Genomic DNA, 21,413 nt, shown 5'->3' with positions numbered 1-21,413 from the left:
ACAGCCCCCGCGTCTTAGTTTGGATGGCGTCGCACGAGCGCGGACGTTGCGTCATCAGAGATCCTGTGGATTGGGCGCAGCGTGCCGTTTCGCCGTCGGGTGACGCGGCAGGACATTCGTCCAAATTGTTGAGGGCAAAGGACCCGACTTGCTTTTTCAAAGGCCCACTCGACTTGACTCCAGTTGAATCGGGAGACGAGAGCCGCTGTCGCATGTCAAAACGAGAAGGCGAGAGACGCGTCGGCCGGAAACGAAACCGAACGAAGCGGAGCGCTGACAAGCAGGATTCTTCATTCGGACTATGACGTGACCCTGCCTCGAACCCTCACGCTATGACCCCGACTTGAACCGCCCGAGCGGCCGGACTGATTTGGACACCTACGACCGACTTGTCTTGGGAATTTCGGGACGGCCAAATGAAGCCTCATGAAGCTTGGGAGCCAATTGGTTTGCGCGTATAGCGAAGCTTCATGGTGCTTCATTTACTCAATGGCGCCATCAAGTGGCCTGCAAGCCCAAGAGGTCAACAGGATTTGCTTCGGACAAGGATATGAATGCGCTTGTGTTTAGGAAAAATTTAAGGCATTCCGTCATTTTGACGGGTTGAAAATTGGGCCATTCAGCACAGCAGCAGTACATCCTGAAGAATCGTGCACGATGGCACTCGATGAGAGCGAAGCAGCGAGACGAAGAACAACAATGACGGCTGGATCATAGAGACATGAAGGAGTTCTTTGAATTGTCATGACATTGGAATGCAAATTCAAATCAGATGAAAAGGATGGCGTTGACGTTTTTGCGACCGCAAGGCCTAACCTTTGACCGGTGGGCCGCAAAAGAGAAGTCGCCGGGCCATACAAAACCAACACCAACCGTGTGCAGGATTTTTATTGACGGCAAACTTCAAACGTGGAGCCTCGAGGGAAGACAAAGCAAGCGGGGAACAAAAACTCAACGCAAACTGGGCTAACGCTCAACACGTTCCGAGCGAAATAAATCGGAAGAGAAAAGAGAAGCTCCGTTTGTCACCCACAAGAGATCGTTGCTGCTGCCTGCAACAAAGCTCGCTCAGATTTGCGTCTTTCATCCGGTGTCGGTTTACTTCTTCTTTGATGTCACAGCACGTGAATGTTCCAATGTCAAAATATTTCCTTTCCGAGATGCGGGTCACGTTGGATGAGCCCAAACATTACAGACAAAAAGGATTTTGGCAGGCTGCAGAAGAAGTCTTGCGTTTTGGGGCGCGCCGAGCCCACCGCGAAAAAAAAAAAATTGTTCAGACGGAAGAGTAGCAAACAGCAGCGAGCGGGTGACGTCCTCAGGAGGATTCGAGCAGGGTGCTGCTGGCGACGATGTTGAGGCCTTCGTCCTTGAGGCGTTTCAAGGCGGGCGCGTAGACCTCCTTGCTCATGGGCAGCACGATGCCCTTGGAACTGATCTCGCCTAAAGAAAAACAAACAACGCAACGTGTGCTGCCAATGAGTGCCAAAGCTTGAAGAGGCCACGCCGAAAAGGCCGAGGAATTCCTCGGCCGTTCCGCAGAAGCGACGCTTGGTCAAGCGTTTTGCGGGTCGGCCATTTCAGCGTCGACAACGAGCCTCTCGGTCTGCTCGGAAAAAAAAAGGCGGGTGGGAGCGTCCTGCAAAAGTCTGGCCTTCCAAATAAAAGCCGGCGGGCTTGCTGGCGTTTGCTAGCTACACTTTGCCGTGCCGCGCGTCGGCTTGGGCGAGAGTTGCGCTCCATCGACAGGCGGAACCTCATTTGGACTGGTGGTGCGCTGGTGCGCTTTTATTTGGAGGGCCTGCCGCCTTAGGGCGGGATGGGAACCGGATGTCGCCCAGCAGACCGGATGCTTTCTCGCCCTTCGTAAAAGGTTGCCTTGGGGATGACGTACGCCTTGACAGAAAAGTCGAGCGGCGGCAATTTGGTGACACAAAGAAGGTGAGAAACGCTGAGACGGTCTTCAAAGTTGACGGTGAGATTGTTGTCATCATTTGGATTTATTTCACTCTTTGTGCATGGAAAGCTGTAGTTTGCGCGATGGAATGAGATTTTTTTTTGGGGGGGGGGACTGGGGGTCTTGACCAAATTAACTTGCATTTATATGATTTCCTATTGAAAATGTTGCTTTGGATTTTTGTACATTTTGGTTTGGGTTCGATTGTCTGGAGTGGATTAATGACTGAAAACAGCAGTTGCACATTCACCTGTTGGGTGAAATGGAGATCCTCGAACACGCAGGTTTCAAACTCAAGGCCCGGGGGGCCAGACCTGGCCCGCCACATCATTTGACGTGGCCCGCGACAGCAAATCAAACATGTTGACTTCTACGATGCTTCCTAAAATGTTGACCGACATTTCAAATTCTCGTATGGAATATAGAAGAGAGCTATTGGACGTTTTCTTGTTCCCAAAACCTTCATTAGAGTAACTGAAACTATCGTTGAATAAGCCATTATTCTTGACTTCCTGACCCCCGCAGATGTCCGAGTGGCAAAGGTAAAACGCGGGGATGACCGAAAAGTTTGAGGAGAGTGAAAGGGGACTGACCGTCGAGGAGCATGCGGGCGGCGACGGCAACCGGGTAGCCCACGCTCTTGGCCATGGCGGAGAATCGGCCGTCCTCGCCGTACACCACCAAACTGACGCGTTTGTTCTCCAGCTCGCCCGTCGGGTGGCGCAGGCCAAAGTCGCTGCGCAGCACGATCATGTCGCGCTCGCCGCTGCCTGAGCACACGCGGCGGTCGTCAACACTTACGCACACACACATTGTTAGCGGAGGTGATCCTGGCGCGTGACGCATTTTTGGTGTCGGTGACACCCAAAAATGCGTCATGGGAAGGCATTCGTCGAGGGCTACCGGGGACAAGCTGAATGTCAACCGAACCGCGGCTGTTCTAAACTCCAACTACATTTGAACTTGAAATGAACTCGAAGCCAACTAAAAGGGAACTTCGATTGAACTCGGATAAATTCAAACGAGGAGATCCCAGCTACATGTGAACGGGAACGGAATTGGGAGCAAACGCAACGGGAACTAACTGCAACTGACCTCAATCTCAACTAGGACTGGACTAGAATGAAACAAAAACTGAACTAAAATCGGACTACGGCGGAACTAGATGGAAACTAGATCCCGACGACGTGTCAATGTGAATGGAATTAGGACGACTAGAACTGAACTGAATCTGAATTATGACTGAACTAGGACAGACTAAAGCTAGATTTGGAAAAAAATGCAACTGAGACTGGATTAGGAGCAAACTAGATCAGAACCAGAAGCAAACCGGGATTGGCCGCGTGAACGAGTAACTGCAGCTAAAACGGAACTAAAAGGGAGTGAGCGTTGGACTCGAAACAAAATATCGCCAAAGTATAAGTGAAGTAGATCGCAAGTCCAACGGAATCAGAACAGAACTCAGACCCAAGTAAGATTGTGAGTGCAAATGCTGCTCAGCTGCCGGCCGGGAGCCAAAGAAGCGTGCCGTGTTGTTTTGGGAGCGGCGGCGGCGGTTACCAAAGGAGAGTTTGGCTTCGAGATGTTTGCTGAGCGCAGTGAGAACGCTGTCGGCGTGAGGAACCACGTCGTCGCTCAGCATGCCGAACCTTGAACACAAGTCCAACACGTCAGAGCGCCCGGGTTGATGTTTTGGGATTCTCCCGACCGCATCAAGCTGGGGATCCACATCAGCGCTTGGATATGACGTGACGCCATCTTGATTTTCAAGCCTTCAAATTCCACTTTTTATGATTTTTTTTTTTTTTTTTTTAAAAACACATATTTCATTTGGCTGCGAACGATCCAATAGGCACAATTTCATCCATGCGCGATTGATACGATTGGCGATTGGTCAATGTGTTGCTTACCATCTGAGAGAGTCCATGGAGCGGTCGTCGCCGTCGACGCGCTCGTGCACGGCGGCCTCGAACTCTCGATGAGAGGTGGAGGCGGGCAAGCCCATCACGTGAGTCAGCAGAGCTTTCTGAGGACATGGCGCGACAACGGGCGTCAATCAACGCTCGGCCCGGGGAGCTGACCGAGGCGGCGGCGGCGCGCCTTCTTACCCACGTGACGGGAGAGGACGCGCTGGCCAGCAGGGGACAAGGCTCGCCGTTGATCAGACCCACTTTGACAAAACCACGCATGGCCCTGGAGAAACCCTGCGAGGCGACGCCACACACACTCTTGGCCGGGACAACTCAAACGCAAACTCAACAAGAAATGAATTCCAAGTCTTCCAACCTCGGACCCAACTAGACGTGAACTACGGCCAAATTGGGACTCAACTAGAACAAAGACGCAACAAGTGCTGAAGGAGGTTGAGAATTTGAACGGAAAATGCACCCAGTGTCCCCAAACGGACCACTGCTACGGAAATTTCACTCAGACCGAATTGTACTGTGTTTTCAATTTTCGTAGTTTCTTTGACGTAATCGTTAATTTACGTTTTTTTTTGGGAGACGTCATGAACACCTCTCGAGTCAAATGAAGGGCTGTAGCTCCATCTAGTGGATGCATTGTAGATTGCGCCTTATAGTCCAGTGTGTGCAATATATGAAAAAAAAAAAAAAGGCCCATTCATTGAAGGGGGGCCGAATAATCCGGTGCGCCTTTTAGTACGGAGAAGGTGCGCCGAATAATCCGGTGCGCCTTTTAGTACGGAAATTACGGTATACTCAATGCAATACGGGAATGAAGTAGAACTGATTTCAAACCAAACTCGACCCAGAGCTGAATTAGACCAAACTCAACCAGCGTTCAGACGAAAAATAAAAAAAATAAATCAAGGGTGAACGAGAATTTCCCCACCCGTCACCCAAATCAGGACCGAATCGGAACCAAACTCGAGCTAAACCTCTACCAGAACTCAACTCAAGTGAAAGTAGGACTTCGTGGCGCCCGCTTCCAAGCAGCGAGCTCGCGCGCGTCGTCACGCTTTGTGTCGGCAGGGCAGCACGGACCTTGTATCGCAGCGTTCCTCGGAGCAGCGTGTGCACGTTGGGGATGTCGTAGAGTTTGGCGTACTTGGTGCTGTCGCGGTTGGGATAACCTTCAAAGTTGAAGCCCGGAAAAAAATCCATGGGGGCCACGGCATCCATCAGACCGCCGCCTCCGGGGATAGTCACCACCTGACGGACAAACGACGACAGCAATATTTTTTTTTTCTTTTGTTTGCCGACTCCCTAGCCGAGATATGGCGGCCTATGGAGGCAGTCGGCCATTTTGTGGGACGGATTCAAAACGTAGTCTCGATTGGCCCGCCCACAAAGTGGGTTGGGCCTGACCGATATGGATTTTGGGAAGCTGATTCCGATGTTGGGCGGGATTAAAGCTGTTATTCGGCTGATTAAAAAAATAAATAAATGAAAAATACAGAATCAATAAAATGACGACTGTTTTACAAATCCAATTCCAATTTTATTGGCCAATTTTCTGCTTTTTTTTTTTCTTTTTTTTTGTGCGTCACTATGTCTTGTGTTGTCGTGTGTGGGGTGGGAGTGGAATCTGCCAATTTGTGTGGGTCGGCTATTCTGAGCGTACCTGGTTGTCGCGGCGGAAGGTGGCGGGACTGATGGAGGCAAGGAGAACGCCGGAAGGACTCCAGCTGAACTTGTAGCGCAGAGGATTGTCAGAGCACTCGGGAGCCGGTAGTCCGCCGCAGTACGACACGTACGACTCCACCTGCGTCTCACATCACGACACATGCTACCACATGTACGGTAGTGCGTGCGAGCGGGCGGGCAAGCCTGCGTGCGGACTCACGGCGCATCCGTCGGCTTTGGCCTGATCGATGCACTCCATGGCCAGCATGTGATCGATGCCAGGATCCAATCCCATCTCGTTCACCAGGGTCACACCCGCCTCCTCCGCCCTGATGCGCCGACCCAGTTTAAAATGGCCGCCCATCTGTCTGTGGGCGCATGCGCGCAAGTTACCTGGCGTGCAGGTCGCTCATGGCCGGGCTAAGGTAGCTGGCGTTGACCATGTCGACCTTCTTGTCGATGCAATGTTTTGCCACCAGGGGATGGAGGACATTGGGAAGCAGGCTGCGGAGAAAAAAAATAAATAAATAAAAAACGTGTTTGGTTTCAACTCTTCGTCACACATGCTAAGTAGTTAATGCTACACAGCGATAAGCCAAGTAATTCATCGTCATGTACTGTAGCTACATATCGACGAAGCGACATACGACGTAGCCAGATTCGACTTGGTTATATGCTAGGTAGCCAAATGCTAAGTAGCTTGAGGTTTGATAGCACATGCATTGCCACCGCGCGTTCGGTAGCTACATGCCAAGTACCGTATTGGCCTGAATATAAGACAGCCCTGATTATAAGACGATCCCCTCTTTTCAAGACTCAAGTTTGAAAAAAAAAAACACCAAATTTTTTATACAGAGAATAATTATAGTACATCTGAAACAAATGATTATAACAAGATATTTGAGAGCATGTTATTTTGCCTCATTCAAATCTCAATATCTGAACATTTAAATATGTAAACTAAAGTGCAATCACGTTCGTAAATGAACGGCTTCCGGGTTTTGAAATGTAAAACTAATCTATCGTGTTAAAACAACAAAAGCGCAATAACTGCATTTTCTTCTTCGTGCTAACGCTATTTTTATTTTTCTTCTTCGTGACAGGGGTTAGCTTTGGCCTGGGGAGTCAAGTTCAGCATTCGCATCAATGATATCTGGCGCCACCTAGCGTCGTGAATGGGTATCATGTCTTGACCCCGAATATAAGACGACCCCCACTTTTTCAGTCTTATTTCAATGCAAAAAAACACCGTCTTCTATTCGGGCCAATAAGGTAGTTAATGCTCTGGAGGTCGCTAGGTGTCGTCACCTGATGACGAGGTCGTGGTCTTGTATGAGAGAGATGAGGTGCGCCTCCTGGCTGCTGACGTCCAGCATGACGGGGATGGTGTTCGGGTATTTGGCTGCCAGATCCTGCGCCTGCTGCATGCACACGGACGCTAAAGGGAAGGAAAAACCCCAACAAAGCCAAACAAAGGTGGGTCAAACAAAGGTGGCTACTGGAAGACATGCGGCGTAATTGATAGCAAAAAGAAGAGACAGAGAAGGTCCCCAACTAACTCCAGCAATAGTTAGCAGGGAGGATCCCGTATATGCACGCTAGTATTGTTGTAAGCTGTGAAAGTAGCGCTTGAGAATGAGCGGAGGATCCATGCTAGTTTCCTTTAGCCTCTCCATTTTTTCACGGTATCTTAGCGTTAAGCCATTTTATGCCCCATCCGACGAAACGATACAACTTGTTTGAACATTTTGCTGTTCAAATACAAAAATGTCAAAGTTCGATTTTTTTTTTCCTCTCTATTTTACAGTAAACTTCAACCGTGCGTGACAAACACATGAAGGGAAGCACACTCGGCCTGACATTTGGAGACTTCCGCATGTGTGCCTTTTTTTTTTTTTGGAATGTGTTGTGCCGTTTGGCTTAGAAGAAAACTTTGGGGCGTGACGATGCGAGATCAGAGCTCACCCACAGTGAGCTGCGTCTTGTCGCAGCGGGTCAGGTACTCCACGACGGGTCCGGAGACGTAGCCGCTCCCGAGCAACAGAACTCGCTTCATGCCGCTTTTCTGTAGGATCTGCGACTTCTCCCTGGTGGAGGTCAGACGGCACAAAGCCGATCAGAAGGACGATTGGCACGTCGTCCTAATCGGGCAACTCGTCATCGGGCTGATTCGCACGCATGCAAAGAGAGCACCCGCTCGTTCGTTCATTCTCAAACCTGCCATCTTGAATTGACATGGATTCAATCGACCAGGGGTCCCCAATATGTCAATCGCCATCGACCGGTAGCCCGCGAATTGGTCCCACGTCGATCGCGAGGCGTATAAGGGGAAATGTTTTTGTGATTTGGCGGGGTGAAAACTCTGCGTTTCTTTGGCCAAGTGTCCATTTTGGAAATGAGTCGGAAAGGGTCAAGCGCGAAGGGGCCTGCTTGCCTTCTCACTACTCGGAACAGCGCCGAAAGCACAACTGTGAGCCTGATGTCATCTTCTGGTGAAATTTAAAAATGCTTTTTTGGGGGCGTATTTTCTACCGTGGTCAACAGTGCCGACGGGGGCCGCGCGTGATTATGTCTGCGCTTGAGGTTGCGGGCTGGTGGAAATTCGAACAAAGGCCGGCCGGGCTTTAGACTGGGAAGCTTGCTCAACACACCAAACGCACAACATCCAACCAAACAATGGGTACGCCACCGAATAAGAAAAGAAAGCATTTGAAAACCACAATGAATATTCAATTGGAGCCGTCAACAAAAGAACCTCGCGGCCTCCTGTCAGTAGAGTTTCGACCACGAGGGGGAATATCACTGTTTTGTTTGTTTTTGTAAAGAATTACAAAATAAAAGTCAAATCAGGTCCTTCAAAAGTGCTTTGGTTCACACTAAACGCAGAACTTACTTCAGATAACAAGAAATAAAACAGACCCTTACAACACAGTGCTGTAAAAGTTAGCACTTCAGAAACAACAGTGTTCATCCTGACAAACTTCAAGTGCTGAAATAAACATCAATCACTTCTCGTGGTCTACAGAGGACACATCAACTGTGCCTCACGCATAAACACATCAAAAAGGGCTCTTAGAAAAAGGCAACCCACCTACAAAAACAAGTTTAAAATTGACCCCCGCGATTAAAACATAGATCAACGCGACTCACATTTTTAACGCACTAACCAATGTAATTAATCGCAACTTACGCAGTAATTTGACTCCTCTTAGGAAAAACATGACAAATCAGGCAGGATAACGTGTCATCATGCCGCATGTCATTTCTTTCATAACGGGTGACATACACAGAAAAAAAAAAAAAAAAGAGAAATAAGAGCCGAGAGTGAACAAACACTCCGGTTGGAACGGCGGCGGATGGATATCAGATCAGGGCCGTCAAGTCACTTCAGGTGGCCCAACAAAGCAAAACTTTGGTGAGGTTTGAAGCAACTTGAACAATCGTTCAGCAAACGATTCCTCTTGACACGTGCTTGCCAAAGTTGCCTCGCAGCAATTTGCTTTGCACTCCCTATGCGACAATATGTGGACGACGACCATGTGGTTCGCCACAAAAATGAGTTGGACGCCCCCGCTGTCAATTATGATGCGATCAATGATGTTACTCACGATAAATAACACGATTTGAATAACCTGTCAATGTATAACAAATGCGGCACTCCTAAAACGTCAAAATAGAAATAGGTATTGTGACGAGAGTAAAATCAATCAATCAATAAAAAGAATCACAAAACTCTGATCACCAAATCCAATCCGATGTTCGAAGCAATATAAGGAAATAAGATTTGATTGGGGTATGATTGACCCTAAGCCCATCATAAGAATAATAATAATGTATTGGTTTATAGTGCATACATACAGAAAGTGAGCCCCCGCCCCCCCGCAGACCCCAATTTAGACACAAAGAAGTGTCCCTTTTGGGTGATTACTCTTCATAACAATAGCAGCAGCATATTAGTTAGAGGGGTAGCGTCCACCCCGCTCAACTTTGGTATTCATATCCATCCCAAAAGACGAGGGGGGTCAGGAGTCATCAGACCCGCCACCCGCCCTCATTAGCCCAGCGCTAATTGGATGCGCGCAGCCGCCGCAGCAGCAGGTCGGACCAAGCCGCATGTCTGACCGCAGTCTCCCTCGCCCTCATTAAAAATTCAAGGAAGATGACGAAATGCATTTTCTTTTCTTTTTTTTTTTTTTTGCCTCAACGTATGTTGAGGAAGATTTAAGATGCAGATTAACGTTAAGATGAACATTTGCTGGCTTGTCTGGAGTGGGGGCGGGGGTGGGGGGGAGTAGAAGCTCAATTAGGATGGCTTAAGACACGCTGGCCTGAATAAGAACAAAAAGATGGAAATCATTCGAACCATCGTCGTCTCGCACTGCGAAAGTAATCAGATTACACACACGCGTGCACACGGAGACAATTTTCATTTAAGAGGGCAAGCAAAAGAACCCGGATGACGCACTTTGCCACAATTAGGATGGCTTAAGACGCGCTGGCCTGAATAAGAACAAAAAGATGGAAATCATTCGAACCATCGTCGTCTCGCACTGCGAAAGTAATCAGATTACACACACGCGTGCACACGGAGACAATTTTCATTCAAGAGGGCAAGCAAAAGAACCCAGATACCGCACTTTGCCGCGAAGTCCTCTTGTTTTGGTTGAAATGATGATGATCTTAGCGTGAATCGATTTTCCCCGCAAAATGAATCTCATGCACGAAAACTCACCAAACTTTGTCCATTCATCGGGCTTGGTGAAAAATGTGTTCTTTTATCGTCGCCATAAATCATGAAAAAAAAAAGTGGTCTGGTAGCGCAACCCCGCCCCCCCCAAAAAAAAAAAAAAAAAAGAAATAAAAATCCTTGCATCCAGAGTTGAATATGATTAGGAAGCGAGCGCTGAATTTTGGTCCATTTTTGCACATTTACAGGGGCCGTACTTTTTGCACCCTTGTCCTCCAGGCTTCATCCGATTGACTTTGAACTTCGACGATCTCATCTGAAGACAACAACTGCGAAAACGTTTTTGAGTGTTCCAAATACGAAATGAAGGGGCATCAACATTTGTGTTGAACAATTCTTTTGCCACAAAAGAGAAGACGACGTCTGGAGGGTAATATTGTGCGATACGTATAGCACCACCGAGCGATGACTAAAAATGGCGTGTGTATTATTATTTAAAAAAAAAAAAAAAAAAAAAAAAAAGTACAACGAAAAGCTCAAGAGCGCCCCCTACAATTTTTTACCGCGTGAACAAAAAGTTTTGCATGAGCTGTCTTACAATCGTCACACATGTGCAAAAGCAACAGCAGCGTTAGAATCATGGAAAACGTTACGCTTACCGACGGCCCTCCAAAGAAATCGGAACGCGAAGAACGCAAAGAATCGCGCTTGAGCGAGAAACGCGTCTTACCGCTGCTCTCGAAGCTTCTCGATGTACTCGAACTTTGGCGTCAGGACTCCGTTGGAGGTGATCACCGCCTAACATTCAACCAAACAAAGAACGTCACAATCGTTGGACTTTTGGACCTCGATGGGTGAATGATCGAACAAACGGGAACAAAGTGACAACCTGCGGCAGCTGCACGCAGACGGTTAGAGCGATTCAGAAAACAAAGTTCTGATTTTCAACCAGCCGATTGTGAAGGAAATTGTCAAGTTAAATATTCACGACTAAAAGTCAAATGATATCAATAAAGATGTAGATTCGCATGCATTTATGTATATATTACATATATCCAGGGCTACAGAACCATGTATACTGTACACACACGCACGCACGCACACACACACACACACACACACACACACACACACACACACACACACAAAAATGTGGCCAAATTAACCGACTTTGCCTTGCGAAATGACATCACGCTTCTTCTCCCTCATTTTGTTGTCCAAAAATCCAACCGACATGAAAAAAGCAACTCTTGCAATCCAATCATGTTTGACATGTTTTCTTGTGGCTCGGCAACATGTTCGTCATCCCCGCGAGACGCACGTCCACATGCCATGTGGGGATTAATCACGCAGCGGCGGCGGGCGGGGAGCAAAAAAAAAAAAAAAAAAAAGACATCATCCAGATTAGGTGGCACGGGGGGGACGCAGTCCCTCCCGCCCGCTAATCCTGCCGGCATGAGCTGGCGCTCGGCGCCGACTTGCTGGTGCGCTGCCGTTGTGCTTTTCAACGGCAAATTAGCATCCGGCTAAACTTGGGTTTCTTCTCGAATGATCCACATTGAAATGAATGAAGCAGCACTTTTGATTTTTGAACTTGGCGAGCCACGCTCACAGCAGGTTGTGTTTGTTTTCAAAGGTACACACTGCGGACCCGCCCAAATAGGTTGTGCATCTCCATAAAAGTTGCATAAAACGCACATCAAAGTCTTCCCCTTTCTCCAAAATGGACGGATTGCGGATGGCCTTGTGTGCGCAGCGAGTTCCAAAAACTGCGAATGCCGTTGTACGACTTGGATGAGGGCTTGACCGACTGATGTGCCGACACGTCAGTCTTGTACAGAGGAAAAGCAGACGTCACCGAGGACGGCCTGCGGACGTTCAAGTGGGAAGGGTGGGCCGAAAAAGGACGCCCCCAGTAGGTGGCGGTACGTGCATTGTGCAAAACGACCTCCCAAAAAGGGCACCTCCGAAGAGACGCGCTTTCAACTGCAAGCTACCGTATTTTGCGCACTAAAAGGCGCACTGGATTATGAGGCGCACCTTCAGAGAATGGCCTATTTTGTCATTTTTTTCATACATTGGACATGCCGGTTTATAAGGCGCAATCTACAATGCATCCACTAGATGGAGCCACACTCCTTCCATTCACACGAGAGGCGTTCAAGACCGCATCTGAAAAACGTAAATTAGCATTACTTCAATGAAACTACGAAAATTGAAAATAATGCATCAAAACAGAAAATCAAGCGAGGAAATCACAAAATAAATTCTATAGCCCCCCGACAGAATTAATTTTGGCAATTTCCTTGAGCGAAGCTCAAATGTAAACTAAAATGTAGGAGACTGGACTGTCTCAGAATTGTTTTGTTATTCACTCGTACAGTTTATTTGATTGACACATGAATCAAACGAGTTTTAGATTGCAATCTTTTTTTTTTTTAAGAAAAAAAAAATCAATCCAAAATCAAATCGGGTGACTTACGTCGCGGACTTGTGGGCTGAAGTCCTCCTGGTCCAGAGGTCTGCTGGCGTCTGAGGGCAGCTGAGGGAGAATGCAAAGCACCTGATCATTTGCTCCTCGACTCAAAGCGAGCAACAACCAGACAAACTTGTTTGGATTAAATGCTTCTCTTCTTTTCTTTTGTGCACGTCTGCTGCTTCGATGTCGCGGACGCAACCCAAGCACTTTTTCCTCACCATTTCCCAGATGTACGGAAAGAGGCGGTCGCCAAAATACTCGGTGGCCTCGATGGGCAGCTGAGCCGGAAGGTTGTCGATGGAGCACATCAGGATGCCGTGGCCCTCCACGCTGAGGCACAAAATCACCATCGGTCATTTGCTTTTCTTTTAAACATCACCTATTCACTCAAAAGTAGAAAAAAAATACAGGTACAAGTACAACAACACATTTTTAAAGAAGACTTGACTCTTCAAAATAGTACCTCTGTCATTTTTACATTTGGAGGAAGTTGATTTTTTTTTTTTAATGCACAAAATGATGATGCTGTTCAGCAGTTTTGTGCCACCCTTGAATAGTTTTTTTTTTTTTTTTGCACTGGACAAAAAAATGACAGGATGGGGTTATTTTGTTGTTTGCTTCAAACAACAAAGGATTTGAAGCAATCTTTCAGCATTGAGAAATGTATGATCAAAAATGAAACACATTAAGCGCCATGTATTTTGCTCGTATAAAAAAATGGCATTTTTGTCCTCCATCTGCTTCGGAAATGTAAACTTCGGTTGGGAGTGGCAATAAACAGCTCGAAGCCTCTTCTGTGAACAACTGTTTGCCAAATGAACGCTTGCCGGTACCTGTCGTGATCAATGTGCTGGTCGGCGTCGTACATGCAGAAGGGTTTGTCGATGGTGGTGCACTCGTTCATGAACTGGATGGAGCCGCCCGCGTCGGCCGATATGTCGCAGATGGCCAGCAGCCTGATGCAAAAGGCGTAACGCGCTCCTCACATACCGGACGGAACAGATTGCGTCCGAAGCGGCCGCGGCGGCGGCGGCGTTACTTGTGCGGCAGTTCCGGCATGCCCTCGTTGGTGGCGCCGTTGCTCCTGGGCGGTCTGAGCAGCTGCTGGGCATCCAGCCGGCGCAGGAGTCTCGGCGTCTGAGGGTCCCAGTAGATGCCGTTGATCAGGCAGTTGGTGTACGGCGCCACCTGTGGACGCGAGCGTTGCAATGTCCTCGCGTTAACGCCAATGGTTTCAATGTGTGTGCGCGCGCGCCCACGGGTGTGCGTAACTGACGCTGGTTCTGAAGTGTGAGGTGTAGAGTTCCGGGTGGTTCTCGTACTCCATGGGATCGTAGATCCCGTCGCTCTTCCTCATCAGGTGGTGGTGACGACTCAACACGGTGGCGTACACCTTCGTCATATCTGAATGACAACGTGAACCGTTAGCCACATGGTGGAAGGCTAAAACATTTTGGTCTAATCCGACAACAACAACAACAACAACTACACTGTTAGCTTCAAGCTACATTCTAACTGCTACAACATTATAATCCTCTCTAACATCAACATCGTTAGCTGTTAGCCACGTGCTCACTGCTAATGACCACATTCGCCACACAAGCAGTACAAATTTTAGATCCCTATATATCTCTAAAGCCATATCCCAACAACTATATACATGGAATAAATGGCAGTTTTCTCAGCACTTTCCTTCCAATTATTCATTCAGTATGTATTTTATCGACAGAAAACAAAAATATCACCTGATCATCAGCTATGTTAGCAAAAACACTAATAAGAACAATATAATGTTGGCCACACTAATGAACAAGCTAATAAACTTAGATGCCCAAGTGTAGATGGTCAGGAATGAAAAGTAATTAAAACCAGAAAGCGCGTACAGGATAACTGGCTGTTAGCTGAAAAAGTCATGTTTGCTTCATTGCTAAAAATTCGGTGCATGCTAGTTGCTAAAATATTTTGCGCATGTCTGACAACAATCATACTGTTCGCCATATGCTAATTGCTCCAACCCTTAAGTAAACTCTGACAGCAATGCAGGTCAGCAAAAAGTTAATTGCTAATCCCCTTGCGAAAATACTTTGGCCATGTCTGGCACCACTGTTAGCTACATGCTAAATTGTAATATCTTTTGATCATCGCTGAAAAAGAAAAATCACAGGCACAACAATCTTGTTTGTGTTTGACAACGGCAACACTGTCAGCCACATGCTACAGTTAGCCTGCTGAATTCCGGCTACCCCATTGATGGCGTAAAAATCATAATAAATGTAATTTCGCACCTCCGGTTTCGCACACATCCTTCAGCTCGTGAGGCTCAACGTACTCCACGGGAAGCTCGTTGATGATGTCCTGCGCTCCCTGCAGGAGATAAAGGGGATCAAGTGACACTACGGCCCGAACAGGAGCTGGATTCTTTTTGCGCAAAGTACCTTGGAGACGTTGCCGGTTCCGGTGAAGCAGAAGGTGACGGGACCGATGGACTTGGGCATGAGGCCCATGGAGATCTCGTAGCCGCAATCCCGCACGGCCTGGATGGCCTGCGAGACGTTGCGGTAGTTGTGCGCCATGCCTATGTGCTGTCCAGGCCAGGGAATGCACACAGCTCGTTGTTAGCAGTTAGCCATTAGCATAACGTGCAAAGGGAGTCAACACTTGGCATCGGGCTCCTGAAGCGGCGCAAGCATGGAGTGTTTGGATTGATACAAATGGTGCTAGTCTCTGAGAATCATTAGCATTCAGTGGTTAGCATCACAGCATGTGTGCGGCATAGGAGGTGGCATTTAGCATCAGGCTCATATATAAACGCTTTCGCTGTGAGTCTGGGATGACTGAACATGATGCTACTGTGCTCGGAGAACATTGAACCGTCAGCATTTGGCATCACGGCGCGCGTTTGTGAGGGGAGTTGGCATTTTGCATCAATATGCCAAAGAGAAACTATCAGGGCTCGTTTGGAGGAAGTGACCACAACGCTATTGCGCTTGGAGACCAGTTCGCCATGAGCACTGAGTGGGAGCATCACGGTATGCGCTTGCGACGGGAGTTAACCATTGAGCACGCGGCTGCCATCGAAAACACTTGGATGAGATGAGCGACCGCGACGGCATTTTGCTCTGAGAATCGTTACTCATTAGCACGTAGCAGTCAGCTTGCCATATTAGCATTATCGTGAAGAGAAATGGTTTTCTTGGTTTAAATACATAGCCTATATTCATTCCCAAGATTAAAAACGGCCAATTATGTATTCCGTGCCAAAATGTTCCAATCGTACAGTCGTGCCCGTGAGATGGTGACATAAATTCTTGACTTTCATATCATCAACGTTAACAATTCGTCAGTAAGGAAAGTAGCTATTGGCTGCGCTAAAAGTCGCTAAGGCGTCACTTAGCGACTTTTAGCACAGCCAATCACACATGTCAACTGAAAAGCCACTGGGTTCGGGAATCAGAGTTTACCATGAAGGGGGTGTGGTGGCCCAGCGCCAGGAAGCGAAGACCCAAACCGTGTAAAATATTGATCATGCCTGAAGAAAAATAACAACATAGCGCCACATAAACACGCTGGCAACGCGAATGAAAACGCTCATCATTGCAACGTCGACGGCCCTTGCGAGCATCCCAACAGGTTGCCGTGACGTCACCCCGGATAAAGGGCGGGGGGGAGGGTGGGGGCGTATGCAAATGCCGCGGCGCGCGTTTTTACCTGCCACGCCGGCCCACTGCCCAAACGCCACGATGCGATAGCCGTTTGCGTCCACCATCTTCTCGTAGTCGATCAGACGAACCTCCTGAAAACGCACAACGACAACGAGCGTCGGCAGCGGCATTGGAATGAATACAAGCTCGTCGCCATGGAGACTCAGCCTGTCCATAAACAATGGGCGTTTTTTTTTTTTCATATTCCTTGATTTACGCATGCAGGAATGAATGAACGAAAGCAAGTTTGCTTTGAAGCTCTTCACATTTACCACTTCGAACTTTTCAGATGCCTTTCAGAAAAATTGTCACCGGAGGGCCTCAAAAATGTTTTGGACTCGGCTTGTACTTTGGTCAACAAGCGGCCTTGCTTAGTTGTCAGCAAAAAATAAATCAAGAAAAGGGCGCCGCTCTGCTTTTTTGCCACTTCACCTTCTTGAGTAAGTCGTCCAGCAACCCCATGTTGGCCTCCTGCGCCTTGATGGTGTGCGAGAAGAAGGCGTAGGTCTTCTTGGGGATCACCTTCTCCTCGGGCGGCCGCTTCACGCCGAGGATAAGCGACGCCTCCGAGATGTCTTCCTGGATGATGGCGCCCGCTTTGGTGTAGTACTGAAAGGCGAGGAAGCAGGTGAACGAGCGCGGCCGCGAGACGGAGGCGCGAGTCAGTCGCGTGCGGTGCTGCCTTGTGAGACACTTGTCGCCCAAATCATCTCTCCCCATTGACAAAAATGGAAATGCCATTAATCCGTTCGAGCCAACCCCTGTTCTGGAGTAAACTCTCCCCCATCTGACCTTTTCGTGGATGGCCCTGCGGTTGGACGGCTGCACGAGGACTTTGATTCCGTCGTGGGTGAGTTCGCGGACGTGGCGAGGCGCGAGGGGCGCCCGCCGCTCCCACGGATTGATGTCCTCCCGCCGGATGGCTATGACGGCCCGGTGGTGCGTGTCACGCCGCTGCCCCGGCGAGCTGCTCAGACGCCTCCGGCCCTGGTGACTCAGGAGGCGAAACATGGCTTCTGCTCAGAAAAGAAAAGATGGGGGTGGGGGGGGGCAGAAAAGAAAACAGCATATTTTTGTCTGAGCTTTTTCTTTACCATTTTTTCCATCTACGTCCATGACTATGAGGAAGCTAGAAATAGAGAGCCAAGTGCTGAACAGGTATTTTTGCAAAAGAAAGCCTCGTTCAGCCGAGATTTTAAAGGACGTGGCGATGAGCGACTTGCTTCGGCGGACTCTGTTGTTGTTTGCTGTCACTTCTGCTTAGCGCTGTAATACTTCTTCTTTATTCATCCCAAAAACAAACTTTTAAATTTGTATTGGAATGATTTTTTCGGGGGTCAAAAAGAAAGAGAAATACAAATTGTTTTTCCCCATATTCTGACACTGGATGCTCCCGTATCTTATCCACGCTTACAACAGCTTGAACTAGCCCTGCGCTACACCATCAAATGCTCTCCAATTTTGTATTATTATGATACATTTATTTTCAAAATGGTGGGCTAACAGCGGTACAGTACTGGAAATATGAGGTCACACTTAAGGTGTCGCAGACCTCGTGTTTTCATGACTCAATTGCTGAAGACTAAAAAACACGAGTCGCGTCAGCGGCGTTGTCAGATTTACTCCAAGCCGGAACCTGCGTCTCAACCATTTGCGCGCACTGATTACGTCGCTGAGTGCGGCTCGCGTCCGTCAAGAAATTATAGGGAAGTGAAATTAAAAGAAGAGGAAGAATGAGTGAAACGTCGGTTGCTTTACCTTTCCTCGAAGGCGTGGGAGCTCCGACTCGCACCGGTGGGTGTCGGGAAACTCTCCCGGGTAACAACCCACGCTAAGCTAACTTTGTACGCTAACTTACTTGCACACCAGCTCGTCAGAAGCTCACCGAATCAAGAGCGGGCAGGAGCCAGCGGTTCAGATTTGGGAGCACGTGGAGGAACCGCGACGGGTGTCCGCGAACTTTTTGCAGATTTGCACAGTGTCACTCAGAGGTTAAAAGAGGTCATCACCAGCACGCGAACCCATCCTTTTCCGGTTACTATTTCAACATTTCAAAGAAAAACATGGCGTATCTTGGTTATTAAATATATGTTGTTCACTTCAGATCACCATTTCTGCTTGACTCATTTATGAACACTAAAATATATGGGAATATCTAATCTCTGTTCAAGTTGTTTCGGGGAATAAAAATCAGACTTTCTCCAATGACCCTACACTTTATTTTGAAGGGTGGGCAGAAACTAACACTTTCCGGTTTCGGAATGCCGGTAAAATGAGTGACTGGGAGCTCTTTTTTTGCTTGTCGGTTTTGTTATTAGAACAAATTGTACAAACATCTTGGCAGTTAACACAAGCCCGTACAATTAAAATGCGGTTTACAAGCCGCTAGCAACAAACGTTGCGGAAAATCCTGCATTTCAACACCCCCCCCCCACACACACACACACACACACACACACACACACACACACACACACACACACACGGGCTCGGCGTGGGGTCTGTTTGGTCGGTACTCAACCTTTTCCTTAACAGTTAACTGGATATATACATTTCATTTAAAAATTTAAAGTGTACTTCTTTTGTTTTACAACTATAACAAAATGTACAGTTCTGAATTCGAAACTTGATTAAAAATAATTTAACTCAAGTACAATTTGATGAAGATGGCAGAGTGTAACAATGGCGTCACTGGTTCTAAATTTAAAACAAAAACGTGAAAGATGACTCGTGAGACAGGAAACAACGGGATTGAGGGAAATGACAACAATGACATTTATTTAATTTAACCATTCAAACAAAATCAAACAGTGCCGACACTTGCTAAGGAAAACGAGGGCAGGATTCCTCCCACCAGGAGATTCAAGTACCAAGAACTAAATAGTTCCATCAACTTGCGGTGGGACTGCAGCTTTGAAACAGGAAGTCTTCTATGTGTTTGTTCATGTCATTGGACTTTTTGTCCACAAGGTCAGTAGTGTCATAAGACAGCCATGAATGGCATCATCCATGCTCAGAGTGTCTCTCCGTCACTAAGTCCACCAAGAAAGAGACGCCATTTTTGTCATAGAGTGCATTTGCACGACTGGGAGTGGACTGTGGAACTTGTCGGGGTGCGGAGGGGGCAAAAGATGACCCTACGAGGTAATCAGGTTGATAATTTTACATCAACTCAGTGCTGATTGGCAGTCGTGTCTCTTTGCGTATTTCCACCAGAGGGACGTTCCCCTGGAAGATCTGCGATAATTTATTGGGGCCAAAAGAACACCTTGCTAGAAGGGGGAGGGGGGGGTGCTTTTAAGAGGGCCAGGAACTTTGGGGGCAGGGTCTGTAAGATTGGGGCTGATTTGTTGGGAACTTTTGAGAGTTCCAAAAACAACAAGAAGAAAGGTGGAAAAGTTCCAAAAACTTTTTTTTTTCTTTTTTTTTTTTTGGTCCAAGGGACTACAAGTAACAGGAATCCAAATTTCCCGGAACTTTCAATTTTGAGGAAAAAGAGCCAGAACCAAGAACAACAGCAAGACTATTCTGTGTTTGGATCAGAATTGACTTCTGAAAGAAGAGCCTATGGGGAAGTGGGACTTTTAATAGATCCAGGAACCAGGAACAATGACACGTTTAGCTTAAACTAGTCCAAATTCCAAGGAACAGAAAACATTCTCTGATTCCTGAAATCAGACTGATTATGTTTTTTTTTTTTCCCCCTGAAATAAGACATTTGCAAACATCTGCTTTTACTTTGAAATCCACATGATAATTGCTTAAACACACTGGCCTTGTCTGGATCTTCTTCCATCCTGCGTTTGAGGCCTACAGAAAGTGTCGCCTGCAGGTTCATTTCATCCTGCACACTTCTGGGCGGGATTGATGGATTTATTTTATTTTTTTGCAAAAAGTCCCGTTTTGCTGACTGCAAACACAGAGGGGTCGGTGCGCCGCTTGTTTCAATCGTTTTCTCTTGTCGTTGCTCTTGCTCTCTCTCGGTATTTGTCTGATCTGTTTGCATCATTTTCAAGTGCGTTTAAAGGCCTGAAAATAGAATGATGAGAAGAAACGAGCCTCAGCGCAGAGCGCCGATGTGAAACTGGGAGTCGCCGCTTGGAATTGAAGCGGATTTACATGGGACGGGAGGTGTGAGCCATTCTTTTTTTTTTTTCGTCAACGGACGCTGCAGCTTCTTGTTTGCTTTCAACCTTAGCTTGCAGCAGACGTGTGCACATTTTCAGCATGACGTCTGTGGCCCACTGGTGAAAGGACACTTTGATTGGCTCCTCTTTCATTTAGAAATACTTCAAACAACAAAGTGTATGCAGAAGAATTGGTTAAGATTGCACGACTGTCTGTGTCTTATGTGTTGTGTTTTATCTTATTTTGTCATTTTATGTTAACTGTCCTGTTGATGGCGGCGCGGGCACCCGCAGCGGCTCCTCTCTCTCCTGTGGTTGAGAGGAAAAAAAATTTCATCTGTGCTGTATGTTGCACATGAAGCACATTTGACAATAAAGTTGACTTGACTTGAAAAATAATAACAACAAGTGCCGAAATGCTTCTCGAAGTATCTGCGGAATTGGACTTCACGCGGGGTCCGGAACCCCCCTTTTCCGCGATTGAGGTCGTATGACGGAAACCAAAGAAACGACGAGCGACCGTTTGTTGTTCGCAACGGGGGGCCGTCGCTTGAGAGCCTCACAGCTGCTGGGTGGCGCCGGGCGTCGGCGCGGCGGCGGCGGCCCGCTGGGCGCCGATGGCGGCGGCGTGGTCGTGCAGCTTGCGCACGTGCTTCTTGAGGTCGAAGTTGCGGCAGAATCCTTTGCCACAGGTGGGGCAGGTGAAGGGCTTCTTGTCGTTGTGCGTGTGCATGTGGAAGGTGAGGTTGTAGACTTGGTGAAAGGCCTTGCTGCAGATGGAGCACTTGAACTGCTTCTCGCCGCTGTGGGTCAGCTTGTGGTTCTTGTAGTTGCCTGCGGGGGGGGGGGGGGGGAGGGGGCGCACACAAAACAAC

General features: G+C 47.8%; 2 protein-coding genes across 4 annotated transcripts in view; both read right to left on the bottom strand.

The window, feature by feature from the left end:
* Positions 1-1,167: 1,167 nt before the first annotated feature.
* Positions 1,168-18,442, bottom strand: aass (aminoadipate-semialdehyde synthase). 3 transcript variants are annotated; one of them, XM_019881820.1, is made up of 24 exons: positions 18,170-18,442; positions 17,204-17,427; positions 16,844-17,020; positions 16,419-16,503; positions 16,172-16,239; positions 15,146-15,292; positions 14,996-15,074; positions 13,987-14,114; positions 13,750-13,898; positions 13,544-13,666; positions 12,929-13,040; positions 12,714-12,773; positions 10,962-11,029; positions 7,510-7,631; positions 6,853-6,982; positions 5,938-6,048; positions 5,765-5,873; positions 5,543-5,683; positions 4,963-5,130; positions 4,066-4,161; positions 3,868-3,983; positions 3,518-3,606; positions 2,551-2,727; positions 1,168-1,443 (listed from the first exon to the last, which is right to left on the bottom strand). In XM_019881820.1, exons 2-24 carry the CDS (start codon positions 17,420-17,422, stop codon positions 1,319-1,321), a joined length of 2,799 nt encoding a protein of 932 aa, XP_019737379.1. In that variant the 5' UTR covers positions 17,423-17,427; positions 18,170-18,442; the 3' UTR covers positions 1,168-1,318. The 3 variants fall into 3 exon arrangements, with proteins under 3 accessions (XP_019737379.1, XP_019737380.1, XP_019737381.1); XM_019881821.1 differs by having other exon boundaries at positions 18,270-18,442; XM_019881822.1 differs by having other exon boundaries at positions 18,278-18,442.
* A 2,450-nt stretch (positions 18,443-20,892) lies between these two features.
* The window catches only part of fezf1 (FEZ family zinc finger 1), a 6,397-nt gene continuing 5,876 nt past the window's right edge, over positions 20,893-21,413 (bottom strand). The window contains exon 4 of the mRNA XM_019881823.1: positions 20,893-21,372. Within this exon, the coding sequence (XP_019737382.1) occupies positions 21,098-21,372 (275 nt within the window). The 3' untranslated portion in view covers positions 20,893-21,097. The remainder of the gene's footprint in view (positions 21,373-21,413) is intronic.

This window comes from Hippocampus comes, unplaced genomic scaffold, assembly GCF_001891065.2.
Source record: "Hippocampus comes isolate QL1 unplaced genomic scaffold, H_comes_QL1_v1.1 scaffold299, whole genome shotgun sequence".
Classification (NCBI taxonomy): Eukaryota; Metazoa; Chordata; class Actinopteri; order Syngnathiformes; family Syngnathidae; genus Hippocampus; species Hippocampus comes.
This window is presented reverse-complemented; position numbering and strand designations above follow the sequence as displayed.

What these genes read in the sequence shown, in the direction of transcription:
- aass (XM_019881820.1), bottom strand. Translation starts at nt 17,422, where the DNA reads ATGTTTCGCCTCCTGAGTCACCAGGGCCGGAGGCGTCTGAGCAGCTCG. An exon ending in GAGAAGCTTCGAGAGCAGCG is followed by an intron (nt 7,632 to 10,961) that starts GTAAGACGCGTT and finishes GACCTCCACCAG; the next exon opens with GGAGAAGTCGCAGATCCTAC. An exon ending in CGAAGCCAAACTCTCCTTTG is followed by an intron (nt 2,728 to 3,517) that starts GTAACCGCCGCC and finishes GCGTGTGCTCAG; the next exon opens with GCAGCGGCGAGCGCGACATG.